Below are 14316 nucleotides of genomic sequence, written 5' to 3' on the forward strand. Positions count from 1 at the left end.
CTTTCTCCCCATTCTTAAAATCTGAAGCCAAATACCATTTTTAATCTTCCAGCATTTTGTAGTGCTTCTGTATCCTTGACTGTATGTTCACAATGTACTATCATTTGAAACTGCTTCCTTCTAAAATTCTGAACTCTGAAATAAACTCTATTCTTCCCCAACTCCACTGAACCTGTTTTGGGCTTCGATCTTTACATAAGCAATAACGTATGGTACACAATCTATTCTCCCAGTCTGTTGTTATCTTTCATTAACACTTGGTCCCCACCATCCTAAATCCCAATGACGACATTTTAACAAAGGCATTTCCATCTGGATAATTCATAGGCACATCAAACTGAACATGACCCAAACTAAATATCTTCTCCCATAAACTTACCTCTCTAATATTCTCTGAACTAAATTTCTTGATTCTTTTTTAAAAATTTTTTTTGTATTGGGGATTGAATCCAGGGCTGCTTAACCACTCAGGCATATCCCCAGCCCTTTTTAAAATTTTTAGTTAGAGACAGAGTCTTTCTGAGTTGCTTAGGGTCTCACTAAATTGCTGACACTGGCTTTGAATTCACTATCATCCTGCCTAAGTCTCCCAAGCTGCTGGGATTACAGTCATGCACCACCGTGCACTGCCTAAATATCTTGATTCTTCACTCACTGTACACATTTAACTATTCACCAAGACATACTGAATTTCTAGTAGAAATTTGTAGGAAAATTCACAATAGGTCCTAAATATCTGGGTAAAATGAAATGAGGTGACTCTCAGACAACTGTACCAGTTCCAGAGCCATATTAGAATAATAGGACTATGTGGAAATATAATCAAGACAGCAGAGGAGAACAGAATGTGAGGGGAGAGATGGAGTGAGTAGGAAAAAAAAAAAAATCCTTAACTGCATCTACAGAAAGGAAGTATCTAGGGTCGCAAACTCCAAACTCAGGCCTTGCTCATGACTACATGTTACCTTTACCATCACTGTGCTTTCACTAACCCCATCTTCAATTACACTGACTGATCACTTACCTACTAGGTGCCAGACACTAACTAAAAACTGTACTACAGGTATCAATTGATGTTCATGAGACAGTCCTAACAGATCAGTGTTATTCACATTTAGACACAATGAAACATCTAAAAAATTGACTATAGGTTTCTTAGCTAATATGTTAAGAGAGAGCCAGAATGTCAACAAGGGTCAGATTTTAAAATCCATTCTTTCTGCTCTATTATTCATGTGCCAGAGGTACACATAAACTGGGGACTGGGTTTACTGCTTTGTATTATTTAGACACATCTGATACTTTTTATTTCTTCCTTTGTGTCTCTTAATAAACCTTACTATATGGTAATCATTTGGTATCAAGTTAATTTATTGTATCTATGTATTAGCAGAAATAAATTTGAGGTATACTAATTTTTTAGTTAACATGAAGCCAAAACCAAAAATTGATGATCTGGCCCCTTTGACAATTTATACTCTGAGGTAAGACTTTAAATCATCAATAAAAACAAAAATCACAGCTACAAAATCAAGGAGAATTTCTGTTTGTATATAATACAAATGGTACTTAGGAAATATATTGCTCTTTTCTTCATATCTAGGTATAAAGATAATAATTGCTACGAGAAGTCATACAAGCAAATGAATAATGTATTTTTAATGTGAAAATAAATATGATTAATGGCAAAATTTTTTTATTTATATTATAGAAAGATATAAAAATGTAACAGCAGACTTTACCTTTGGCATAGACTGTGGTTTTGTTGTTGTTGTTGTTTATTTTGATTTATAGTACACAAATGGGGTACAACTTGTTTCTCTGGTTACAAGGAGTCGCACCATTTGTGTAATCATACATGTACATAAGGTAATCATGTTTGTGTCATTCTGTTATTTTTCCTTCCCCCCATCCTCTTCCCACCCCTCTTTTCCTCTATACAATCCATCCTTCCTCCATTCTTGCCTCCCTCCCACCCCCCAGATTGTGTTTTAAAGTTCAGGTCAGCACATAAAATGAAACCAATTAGAGACAAAATAATCCTTAAAATTAATGAAATCCTTGAAAAACCCTTAAAATGCTTTTAAAGCATCATGTAATATAATATCAGTTCTCAAAAATTCATCTCAAACTGTTTTTCCCTTCTGCACAGAACAGATCACAATTTTTCTCTGCTGCGTGCCATGTGAATCATTTGGCTGATATTCGGGGGCACAGTGAATGAAGAAGTTGACATTAACACCCTGGAGTCATATTTAACACTGTGAGATACATAGATCCAATAAGCTTCTGTAACAGGTATATGAGAACTGATTCCATCTATAGGAACACCACATTCTTTTCTTCTATATCATGCATGTTAGGCATATATGTTCATTGTGAAATGAGAACTACAATTAAAATATTACTTATATTATTTGTTTTGCTTTTTTGTGTTTCAGTATTGGTTTGGATTTATAGCTTGAGTCCAAGGATTTGAAAAAGTTATATTCTCACAAATGTGACTCTAATGTCCTCTTCTTATTGTACAACCACAGATGCTTATAATTTTAGATGAAAAAAATCTAATACAATAGCATGTCATTTTAAAAAACAAACTGTCTTACCTTCATCTATTGATGCTTCACTACTGTATCCATCATACTCCGCAGATAAAGGACTGTATTTTTGTCTTGTTTCCCAAGCATAGTTCTTTTGTCTAGAATCTACCAATGGTAGTCTAGAATTATGTGTTCTGGATAAGGCCTCATGATATTTACCCAGTGCTTCATCTTCACTTTCAGAGGATGAACCATGCTCATCTTTGTCCATGTAGGAATTATCTATTTGGAATGACAGGAATAGGATATGATAATTTTAATGCAATACGACATTATAAATTTGCTAAATTTTACATATATATGTGTGTGACACACATATACATGTCAGCATATAGGATGAGATCAATTAAGAGACAATCCTTGAAATTACTGAATAAATTGCCTTTAAAGCATAGTGCTTTACAGGTATATACACCAATACACATATACACACCTTGAATCCCTGAATTTTCAGCTTTAGAGAAATATAATTTTTCATGTAAGAAGTCTGAGCTTTAGATTTTTCTGTTTTAATAGGAAAATATTAATTTGTGTATTCTAATTATATAAATAATCTTAGTCACAGGGATTTTTCAATCTTATTACATATAAAGGAAATTACAGTGCTTGCCATTTATACAAAATTTTTAAAAGGATCAGTAGCACACAAAGTTATGATTGCTGCTGGTATATATGGATCTGATTCAAATAGTTCATTTAACAAGATACATTTTTTATTTTCATTTTGGACAATAATATCAAAACTGGCAATGCTCAGTACTAATAGTAAAATAGAAATGGGCAGACATAACTATTGGTGGAATTATAATTGGAAAATTTTTTCTAGAGAACAAGTTGGCAAAACATTCAATTCTTAAATCTGCAAAGTGTCTTTGATTCATTTCTAGGAATCTTTCGAGTTCATTTCTAAGAATTCAACCAAAGAAAATTGACAGGTGAACAAAGATACATGTTTGAGAAAACTCACAGCACTATGTTTAATAGCAAAAGAAAAACAAAACAATACATAACCAAAATGTCCATCTCTGGGCCTTGGTTAAATAAATTATAATGAATCTATGCAATGGTATACTATACAGTCTTAGAAGTAAGGTGGTAAACTTACAAGTACTCACAGGCAAGAATAATTAGAACATCATGTTAAGAGAAAAAAGAAAGTCATATCATACAAGGTATAATTATATTACCATCATGTATATGTGTGTGTATATATTATATACACACACACATACATACACAAACATACATACACATACATACTATATACTCCTTCATGAAATATATATATACAGACATTCAGTCTACAAAAATGTCTGGAGGGATATATACTAAACTGCTAACATTTATCATCTGTGAAAAGTGGTATTACTAGAAAATTTTTACTCAAATATACCTAAATTTTAAACAAGATTTTCAAGAGATATAAATTTTAATTATTTTAAAAATCATTAGCAGCAGTCAAAATTGATCAGTTCATGATTTCATAAAATGTACTGCCCAATGTGTAGCCAGCAGTCACATGTGATAACTTAAATTTAAATTAATTAAAGTTGAATACACTTTAAAATCCCAGTCTCTATGTTGTCAGTCACATTTTGAGGGCTCATAGCCACAAATAGCTATTGGGTTCTATGTGGAACAAAGCCTAAAAGCAGAACTTTGCCATTGAAAGTCCTACTGAACAATGCCAAGAAGGTGGCAGAGTTGGTCTAGAACCAGCCTTCTGATTCCCTGTTGAGAGCTGTGCGCTTTGAAGATGCCACAGTGGTGGGCTTAAGGCAGCAGGAGGGCTAAAAGCTCTGTGAGGGCACCTACTCTATGGTCAAACTTCATCTATTATAAAATGCTACTTGAAGAAACCTTGCATCAGAAGTAGAAAAGGAAACTCTTCCTTCTCATTCTATATCTTATAACTCCTATGCCAAAACCTAAAATAGAGGTATTAGTAATATTATAGTGTGGCTAAACACAGGGTCAAAAAACTTCCAAAATGATTTTTGGAATACAACATGTTTAAGTTTAGTACTGACTATATTCTGGAAGACTTGAGGGATATTTGGTTTCTTTGGGTAACAGCATGTTTTCTAATAAAGATAAAACAAACAAAATTTAAAACCCTGTTCTGCTGTGTAATGGATTCGTGATGTTCATCATATTGTTATATTCTGAATAAAATACTATGTAAAATATTTTACTTTATTTTATGTTTCTTACGTTTGCTACTTTGAGTAATAAGCCTACCAAAACTAAATCAGTTACCAAAATCCACTGAATCTCACATTCAAAAACTACTATAAGAATAGACTGTTATCTTATAAGAAAGTGAATTTACAGAAAAATTCCAGATGTATGCTTTATAAAATCCTGTGTACTTTTAGTCTTGTGATTAGACCAGCAATAAATGGAAATGACTTAGAATTATCAGAAGCAGTTACTACAGTATGAACTGCAATGACATTTTGAAAATTTCACAAATACCATGGTAGAAAACTATAAATGCACACAGAATCTTAATTCAATATAAAGAACTCACGAGTAACAATGTATTGTTCATGTACACTCATTGTGAACTAAGTAGTCATAAAATTTTTAAAGTATGGCTAAATGAATACATACATATCCTGAAGCATGTCATTCAATAAAATAAGATCTGCTCTCAAGGAAAAATAGAAAACATTTTATATAGATTCTTACTACAGCAGTTTTGAAGAGCAATGCTGTATAAAGAACTTAGCAGTTAGTTTGAACATTAAAAATTATAAAATACAAGTATAGGATACCAAATAAACTCTGACTAAAGCATACACATACCTGAAAACAACTATAGAGTCTCTGGTTGTAAAATAAATGGTCATTAAGAAATGTTGGGGGGTGGTGCCAGAGTTGTAGCTCAGAGGTAGAGCACTTGCCTCGTGCATGTGAGGCACTGGGTTCAATTCTCAGCACCACATAAAAATAATAAATAAAATAAAGTCATTGTGTCTATCTACAACTTAAAAAAATTCTTTTAAAGAAGAGAAAAGTTAAGGAGCTGGGGATATAGTTCATACACAAGGGTCTGGGTTCAATCCCTAGCAAAAAAAAAAAAAAAAAAAAAAAGAAAGAAAATAAGGAAAAGAAGTTGGATGTCTATAATCTCAGCAATTCAGGTTCAAGGCTAGCCTAGGCAACTTGGGGAGAAACTGTCTCAAAATAAAAAATAAAAAGCACTGGGGATGTGTTTCAGTGATGGGAGTGCCACCGGGTTCAATGTCAGTACCAAGGGAGGAAACGATGGCCAAATAACCTAGGTTTCGGCAGCTATACTTTGTGGTATACAAATAACATGAAGACTCTTGAAATGATTGTTTTAAAAAATGACTTTTAAAATATTTCCCAGTAAGAAGATTCAAGAATTCTTAAATTAGATATAGACATGGACAGGAAAATTGAGAAATTTGGATACTGTTTTCCTAACTGAAAACAAAAACTCAAGAGAAAATTTAATCACTCAAACCAACATTAGGAGACCTCACCTTTTTCTGGTACTATCTTAGAATATTTTTCAACTTTACCCTTTGCTGTTCCTTTCTTGGCAGAATTGGCTTCATTTTTCTTTGTTTTAATGTCTCCTTTCACTTTGTGGTATTTTGCTGGGTTTATTTGTTGGTTGATTTTTCCAGAAAATGTATTTTTAGAATTAGATGATGATGGTATATATATATCTTCTTTCATAGTGGGTTTCTGTCTATTGTTTGTCAAAATATCTTTTGGAGAACACTCATTCCCTTTGAATTCTTTACACTTCATATGTTTTTCAGCTTTCTTCAAATGATCAGAATGCCTTAAATCAACAAGATGTTCACTTTTGCTGAAATGCCCCATTTTATCTTGATCTCTTCCCCAAAACATATATTGAGATTTAGCATATTCTCCTCTTTTATGATTATCTGTAACAATGTATTTCTTTTTCTCATATAATATGCTTATTCCATTGGTGATAGTCTCATTTTCTTTCATTTCTTGATATCTTACCTCCTTTAAATCATTCTTACCATTATTGGAGATTCCTAATCCAATTTTTTTACATCTGTCAGCACTTTCAAGTCCATGACAAGTAGATCCAGCTTTTGTATCCTGCTTGATAACTGAGATCCCATCATTTTTCATGCAGCCTTTCAAAGAAGAATCACTAACATTACCAGTTTCTTGATACTCTGATATTGTCTGTGGCCTATCATTAGTATGTTTAAATAATCTTTCTTCGTGCATTTCTTGCTCTTGTGAAGCTAAAGTATTATTATAATTTATTTGCTTTGCTCTGTGCTCTAAATTGGACTGTGTTTTCTGGAAAGCATTGTTGTTGAAAATTTCTGGTAACATGGTATTTTTTGGGTCAGAAATGTTCACAGTTTCTTCTGCAGCCGAAATTTCCTCTTCAGGGCGAAAGCCATTTATCATACTTGTTACCTGCTCAGCAACTGAGTCAGTTAAAGCATAGCTGACCTCCCCAACAGCAGTGGTCAAGTCTTCTACAGCACTACTGATTGTGTCCACCAGGGAGGACACTGAAGGCAGATTCTGCTGAAAAGTTTTGAAAAATGCCATTTTCTAATTCCTTGTTCCTAAAAGGTACAACAATGGAATTTTCTCTTCTCAAAACATCAACTACTTTGGAACTTGAATTTAATACTTAAATGTTGCTAATCATTAGCTCATTAGTATTTCACACAGTAGCTTTTAATTTTTCTGTAAATTCATAAAGCATTGGTAGAAATATGTTGAAGTAAAGACTCTTCCACAAAAAAAAAAAAAATCAAACCACTTGGTTTAAATGTAATGACATTTTTTCCCACTCCATAGCTATCACAACAGCAGCAAGATAACATTTTCCCCTCAAACACTATTGGTTTTTATTCTATACCTGAAAGAAGAATATAAAAAGGATTTTTATTATGTACTTTCAGTTATTTATTAATAGTCTACATAAGGGAACTATCCTATTAAACTACCAACATTATTTCAAATAAAAAATATTATGGGGGAAATATATAAACAATTTTGCATACAGGTCAGAATGGGAGAGCAGGTGAGGACATCTGCTGAGTGGCACATGGAAAGTATTATAATTCACAAATTTAATCTTATTTGATTTTATAACAACCCTATCTGACAAATATTATTCCTGTTTAATAAATGAAAGAAAATACAAGGCTCAGAAAAATTAAGAAAATCCCTGACACCTTGACTCCTCAAGGTAAAACCTGTATATTACCAGTAAGGGGGTATTTAACTTTTCTACTCTGATTTGCTTACAAGAACACACTGAGGTTTTCTACTACATAAGGTAGAAGAATGAAGGTAGAAGCAGATACCAGAATTCAGCTGTCTCCCATTATGCTGGTTGTAATAAATTTCTTTGTTTTTCAAGAAAACGTTTAAAAAAAAGAAAACTCACTCTTTTTTCCAAGCTTTTCTTTTTGGTTTTAGAAAATACATAACTTTTTAAACTATTAAGAATGTTATTTAAATTAACAGGTAATAGCCTTCTTAGTTTAAAAAAATTGATAAAATATATTTTTAAAGTTGCTAAGTTTTAACTCCTAATATGGTGCATATTAATAGATGTAACCCACATGAACAAAAGCTCTTTGGAGTCCTTAATAATTTTTATGGGTATAAAGAGGGTTTATTTGACCAAAGAAAAATCAGAAATGCTGAACCAGAGAATGACCAACAGATGTTAAAAGAGCTATCTTTAACCAATTCACTTACGCAAATGATCAAAAAACAGGACTGAGCTGGGCTTGGTGGTCCTTGCCTGTTACCCCAGCTACTTAGGAGGCTAATACAGGGGGATTGTAAGTTTAAGGCCAGTCTTAGTAACTTAATAAGGCCCTGTCTCAGAATAAAAGATAAAAGGGGTAGGGATGTAGCTCAATGGTAAAGCATCCCTGGGTTCAATCATCAGTACCAAAAAAGAGCAGGACTGAAGTGAAGTCTGAGAAACATTGAAATTAACCAAGTCAAAACTACATAAAGTATGACCATTTCCTAACACAAAAGTCACAAAATGTAATTTAATAATTAATAGACTTTTATAAGTAATGAGGTTATCACCTCTTATCAGAAGTTAAAAAAAAAAAAAAAAAAAAGCATGTCTCCAACACGTGTTCATAGACAAGGCAAGCAAGGCTTCTCTGCTATTACTCATAAAACCCCTTTCTTTTTTGTAATGGAGATTAAACCCAGGGGCACTTAACCACTGACCCACATCCCCAGCCCCATTTTACTTTGAAACAGGGTCTTACTAAGTTGCTTAGGGCTTTGCTAGATTTCTGAGGTTGGCCTTGAACATATGATCCTCCTGCCTCAGCCTCCCTATTGGCTGGGATTATAGGTGTGAACCACCACAACAGGCACTTATTGAAACTTTTCTCAATTAACAACGTGTTTCCTTATCTTTAGAAATAGAAAATAAAAAATTCTTACTTAATAAAAAGGAAAAATAAAAACCCTGTAAAAAAGCATTCACATAAGAGAAAGAACAGTATCATAAACTGCCCTTCCCAGTACCTAGATACTAAGTAATATAATGCCTACAGTGCCAAGGGAGGGAATGAACATATACTTTTTATAATCAGAATTTATCTTTATAATTAAGTTAGCAGAAGAAAAATCACCTCCTCCAAGCAATAAAATTATCCATCAGCTGAAAACTATACTGCAGGTTAAAAAAAAAAAGAAAGGTGACTAGTATCAAAATTCTTCTCGGGACACGGGGAGAAAGCTCTCCGGAGAGCTATGTGACAATGGATAATGTATTAAGATACCTCCTTCTTCCAAACGCATATCTTATAAATAAAAAATAAAAATATTTTGTGATAATAGACAATTCACCTTTATGTAATATCTTAGCAATTCATGGCCAACAGAAGGATGTCAGAACACAATTTATTTACTAGTTTTTTTGTTTTTTTTTTACAGGGGCAGAGGTTCAAAAATAAGCTTACTATATGTCAAAGTCAACCTTCCTATTGTATGAATTAAAATAAATAATAGTACAGATAAAAAGAGAAAAAGTAAATGATACTTACACATTTTGTCTTGTGAATTCTTCCTTGTACTGTATCCTGAACCAAGATCTGGAAACCCGCCAACATTTTCAAAACAGAACTTCTTGTTAATATAGAGAAAAAGGAGCAGCATCAAGATAATAAACACCCCAACAGCTGACAAAAATCCAACTGCCTCTGGAGATACTAGAGAGAAAAAAGTCACAGCTGTAAGCATTTATTTTTCTTTAAGCTACAAATAAGAAGGAAACCCTCACACATAAGTTAGATTACTGCCTTATTTGAACTATATTTTAAAATCATCATAGTTTAAAACAGTTTATGAGAAAAACACAAAGTTTAACGACAGTTATTAAACACATTCAACAGCATTCATTCAAATTTTCTAAAAGTTTCCTATAAATTATGTTGAAACAATTTGAAAAGAAAAACAATGGTCTACAAAATAGGCAGTTAGCAAATGTTTAATCCATTGAAGAGTATTACGAAATTTTTAACAAGAATCAGTAAAAATTATTTCTCATGCACAAGAATTACCAAATTCATGAGAACATTTTGTTATTATTTAAAGTTCCTGCCTCTTTTTTCAATATATACTCTAGTCAAAGGGGATCTACGTTACTGCCTTAGAATTGGCAACATTAAATACCACACTCCATTTTTTGTTTATCCTCTTCCCCCTACCTGGAATGGCCAACACTTTTCTTTACCATATCACCCTCATTCATTCAACCGACAAATATTTTTGGAGCATCAGTCACACATAGTTAATTACAGGCATAGTTATGTACACGGCTCTTGTTTTTCTTCAACAACCTGGTGAAGGTAGTTACGATGAAGTATAATAAAGACTACAATTGGAAGAATAAGAACCCTGAGAACCACAGGAACACTACATCCAGTATTGAAGGATCAAGTAAGTTTTTCTCAAAGTTATGGCCTCCATGATTGTATTTTAAGAACAGTAAGAATTAGTTAACTCTTTAGGCAAAAGGAACAACATTGTATGATGCTCTAGAGACAAGAAATCACTGTATATACCAGAAACAATGAAACTTTCTGATAAGCTACCAGATTCTGAAAAGAATTTGGTCTCAAGAGAATAACATGGGGGCTAGGGTTGTGGTTCAGTGGTAGAGCCTAGCATGTGTGAGGCACTGGGTTCAATTCTCAGCACCACATACAAATAAATGAATGAAATAAAGGTCTATCAACATCTAAAAAAACTAAAAAAAAAAAAAAAAGAGAGAGAGAATGACATGAAACCACTTGGGGAGATTTGGGGAGATTTTGTAGAGTAAGAACAGATAAACTCTCCTCCAACTTCTCCAAGTGAGTAAAATACAGTAAGGACTATAATAAGGTATGAGTATAAATTATTACTGGAACACAAAGAAACAACACCATTTAAGAAAGTCACAAAGTGGTTTGGAAAAGAGATACATTTGGTTAAAAAAAAAAAGACTAACAGAAACTCAATAAATAGTAAAAGATCAGATAAAATAGCATAAATACAGAAACAACAGACATGACAGTTCTATAAGCACTAATGAACAACAGTCATGGCTGTCTTATTTATCTCTGTGTCCTCAAAATACCTAGCACAACCTCATATAGCTGAAATATAAATGTGTAAATGAATGAATAAATGAATGAATGAGTGTTCAGGAAAGATCAAGAATATATTCTAGGGGCTGTGACTGAAAATGAAAGCAAGCTCCAAACTGTCAAAGAACCTTGAATATCATCCTAAAGATTTTATACTTAGGGAACAACACGGTTACAGGTTTGCCTTATAGAATCATATTGATAAAACACTCATAAAACTGGAAAATGATAGGGGGTGAATATATGAAGGTGTGACCCGTTCTTCAACTAAGTGGTAGCAGCAGTGGCAGAAAAGAGAAATGAATTCTAGACCTTGTTTAAAGAAAACTGATAATGACCCAATTAGATTGAGGATAATTATAGTTTCCAGTGTGAGAGATGGAGTAAATGGTAATGCCATTAACTAAACTTAAAAAATTTAAGAGTAAAGATAATTGGTTTACAGCGTGGGGGAAAAGAAGGAATTAGAAGAAGAGAGGTAAATAATTAGTTTAGTTTTGACAAGTTGCATTAGAAACAACAGAGTATTTTGAAGGACTTATGAGTATGGTGTCCTGATAAAGGTCAGTTTAGTTATAAAAGATACGTGAAAAACTTCATTCACTAAATAAAGTCAAACCAACAAATGTAGGTAGTAGCCTTTTAATGGTCAATCTCTTGTATTATAAATTTTCAGATTAAAAAGAAGCTTTCCCCACTAGGAAATATAGTAAATATATTGTAAATATAGTACTCACACAACTCCCTTTGAAACTATCACTTGTCAATTTTCTATTCATACAAAATATGTATTTATGATTTTAAATAGTGATGCTGCTATAAATAAAAAATTAAATAGCTGTGTTTAACAAAATGTTTAAAATCTTCACATTTCTATTTTCATCCTCATCTCTGGGCTAAAATAATCTGAATTATTTTAAATGACATGATATCAGAAGATGGCCAGTAAGTTCTGAGTACAGAAACATTTGCTAAATCTTACTTGTGCATAGAACTGTCATAGTATATACAATAAAATAAGATCAAAGATGTGAATGCTGCACATTTTCAACAAAAAAACTAAATTACAATTAGACCTCACTAATAAAACAATACATTTCATTCACTATAAGATGGAATATCCCCTTAAAACCTTATTTATACTATGAATCTGAATACAGAGCCATTCTACATAAGCACTTCTAAGAATATGGGTAATTTGCCTATATACAACCTTTTCAAGCCTTCTAGATTATCTATTGCAGGCAAGTAAATCTATTTGAAAATGCCTGTCACCTCTTATGAATGGCCTTCAAAATCTCTATATAAAAGCATGTAGTCAATAATTGGTTTAGGTTAAACTACATTTGAATATTAAATTTGCTGAATGCAGTCAATAACTCAGAATTCATTAATGCTTTTTTCCCCATTATCCAAATCTTCAAAATTTTAATATTCTAAACAACAAAACCAAGTCAAATTAATAACAACTTTTAACAGTATCAAACACATAAGGAATGCTCATTTTTTTACAGGTGACTGTTGCTTTACAAGCATTATCTCATTTAATTCTTGCTACAATCCAATTTGATAGATATAGATATTGAAACTGAAAGACTCAGTAAAATTTTCAAGATCTTAACATGATTATTCAATGACAGAATCTGGATTTGAACTTGTCAGGCACACTGAGTCCTGAATTCAAACTGTTAATTGTTAATCTCTTTGCTTCACATTTGCCAGGTACTATTATACTCTCTTTCATTTTAAAATACAGTGTTCAAAACAATTTTATGATAGTTAAGTACTATGATATCATCTTAGGATTTAGATTAATAAACTGAGGTTCAGAGAATAATTAACTTGAGCAAGGTCACGTAGTAGAACATATAGCTAGGAACCCAGACATTCCGACTCCAGAGTTCATGGTCTTAAACACCAAGCAATACTGGTGCTTAATACCAACCTGCATATAAAAAATAAGAGAAAGCTATGTGACCAAAGTTACATAGCTTACCCCATACATTATGAGGAAATATTTTACTGCTTGGTTTTCATCTAGAAAGACACCAACTGATTCAGCTTTCTCAAAATAAGTATATAAAATATAACTAAGTTTTTTCTATTCAAGATACTTTTCAAAATATTTTAAAAATTATTTTAGAACTACACTTAAAAACATTAATAGTACATTCTTATGTTAATATGCCACATTTGAAAAGTTAGTGAGAATTTTAGAACTAAAAATGTTCTACAGAACAGTAAGACTGATAATCATTAGTACTGTTCAATAAAGAATATAACTAATATAATATAATGAACTATATGATCCTCTATATGAATTTCTAAAACCATACTACAAAGTAAAAAAGGAGCACAAGTTATAATATTTCATTAGAAAATACAGAGTTTAGTTTGTCCCAGATTAATGATTATTTGTGCCATATAAACTGAACTGGTTTAGGCAGTTATCTTTACTATATATTTAGAAATGAATACATATACTTTTAAAAAGATATTGCAAAGCTTCCATTAATAGTGCTGAAATTCATTTAAATTTCTACAGATATTGATTATTCAAAAAAAAGATAAAATATAAAGATCAAAGCAAGAAAAATCCATTTTGACTTTCAAAATCTCATAAATTCTTTACATTTCTTCACAAAATAACCTTTTCTATGTAAAGTTTGTGAGGAAAAATACCAAGACTATACATACAAATAATTAATATTAGGGCACTATTTATCTACTAAACCAATATATTTTCAATTTTGATTAGCCTGTGCCATAATCATACTCTAAGTAAAATTCATTTGTATCAAAAAAAAACTCTTTAAAGACATTTTACAAGACTATCCTATTCATTACTCATTATATATACAATGCAAAATTCAACAAAACATACCTAGGCTTCATATAATGCTTCAAAACAAAAAGGATAAAAAGCAAAACTTACAATTTACATTATAACGGATATATTGCTGATTTGTCCTGCTGAGCATGAAACCCTAGTCCTCTAACTCCATGTCATGGAGACTTTAATAATTCATTTAATAGATGCAATTCTATCTCTT

General features: G+C 32.0%; 1 protein-coding gene across 3 annotated transcripts in view; it reads right to left on the reverse strand.

Moving 5' to 3' along the window:
* Syt14 (synaptotagmin 14) overlaps positions 1–14316 on the reverse strand; it is a 231520-nt gene that overhangs the window by 163974 nt on the left and 53230 nt on the right. For 2 of the 3 annotated variants that reach the window (XM_047521303.1, XM_047521302.1), the window contains exons 3-4: positions 9677–9841; positions 2607–2822 (exon numbers count right to left, since the gene is read on the reverse strand). In XM_047521303.1, coding sequence (XP_047377259.1) covers positions 2607–2822; positions 9677–9841 — 381 coding nt within the window. Of the gene's footprint in view, positions 1–2606; positions 2823–6115; positions 7188–9676; positions 9842–14316 lie in introns of those variants that run through there. The other variant, XM_047521301.1, reaches the window with a different exon arrangement.

The sequence above is a fragment of the Sciurus carolinensis genome, chromosome 12 (assembly GCF_902686445.1).
Source record: "Sciurus carolinensis chromosome 12, mSciCar1.2, whole genome shotgun sequence".
In the NCBI taxonomy this organism is placed as follows: Eukaryota; Metazoa; Chordata; class Mammalia; order Rodentia; family Sciuridae; genus Sciurus; species Sciurus carolinensis.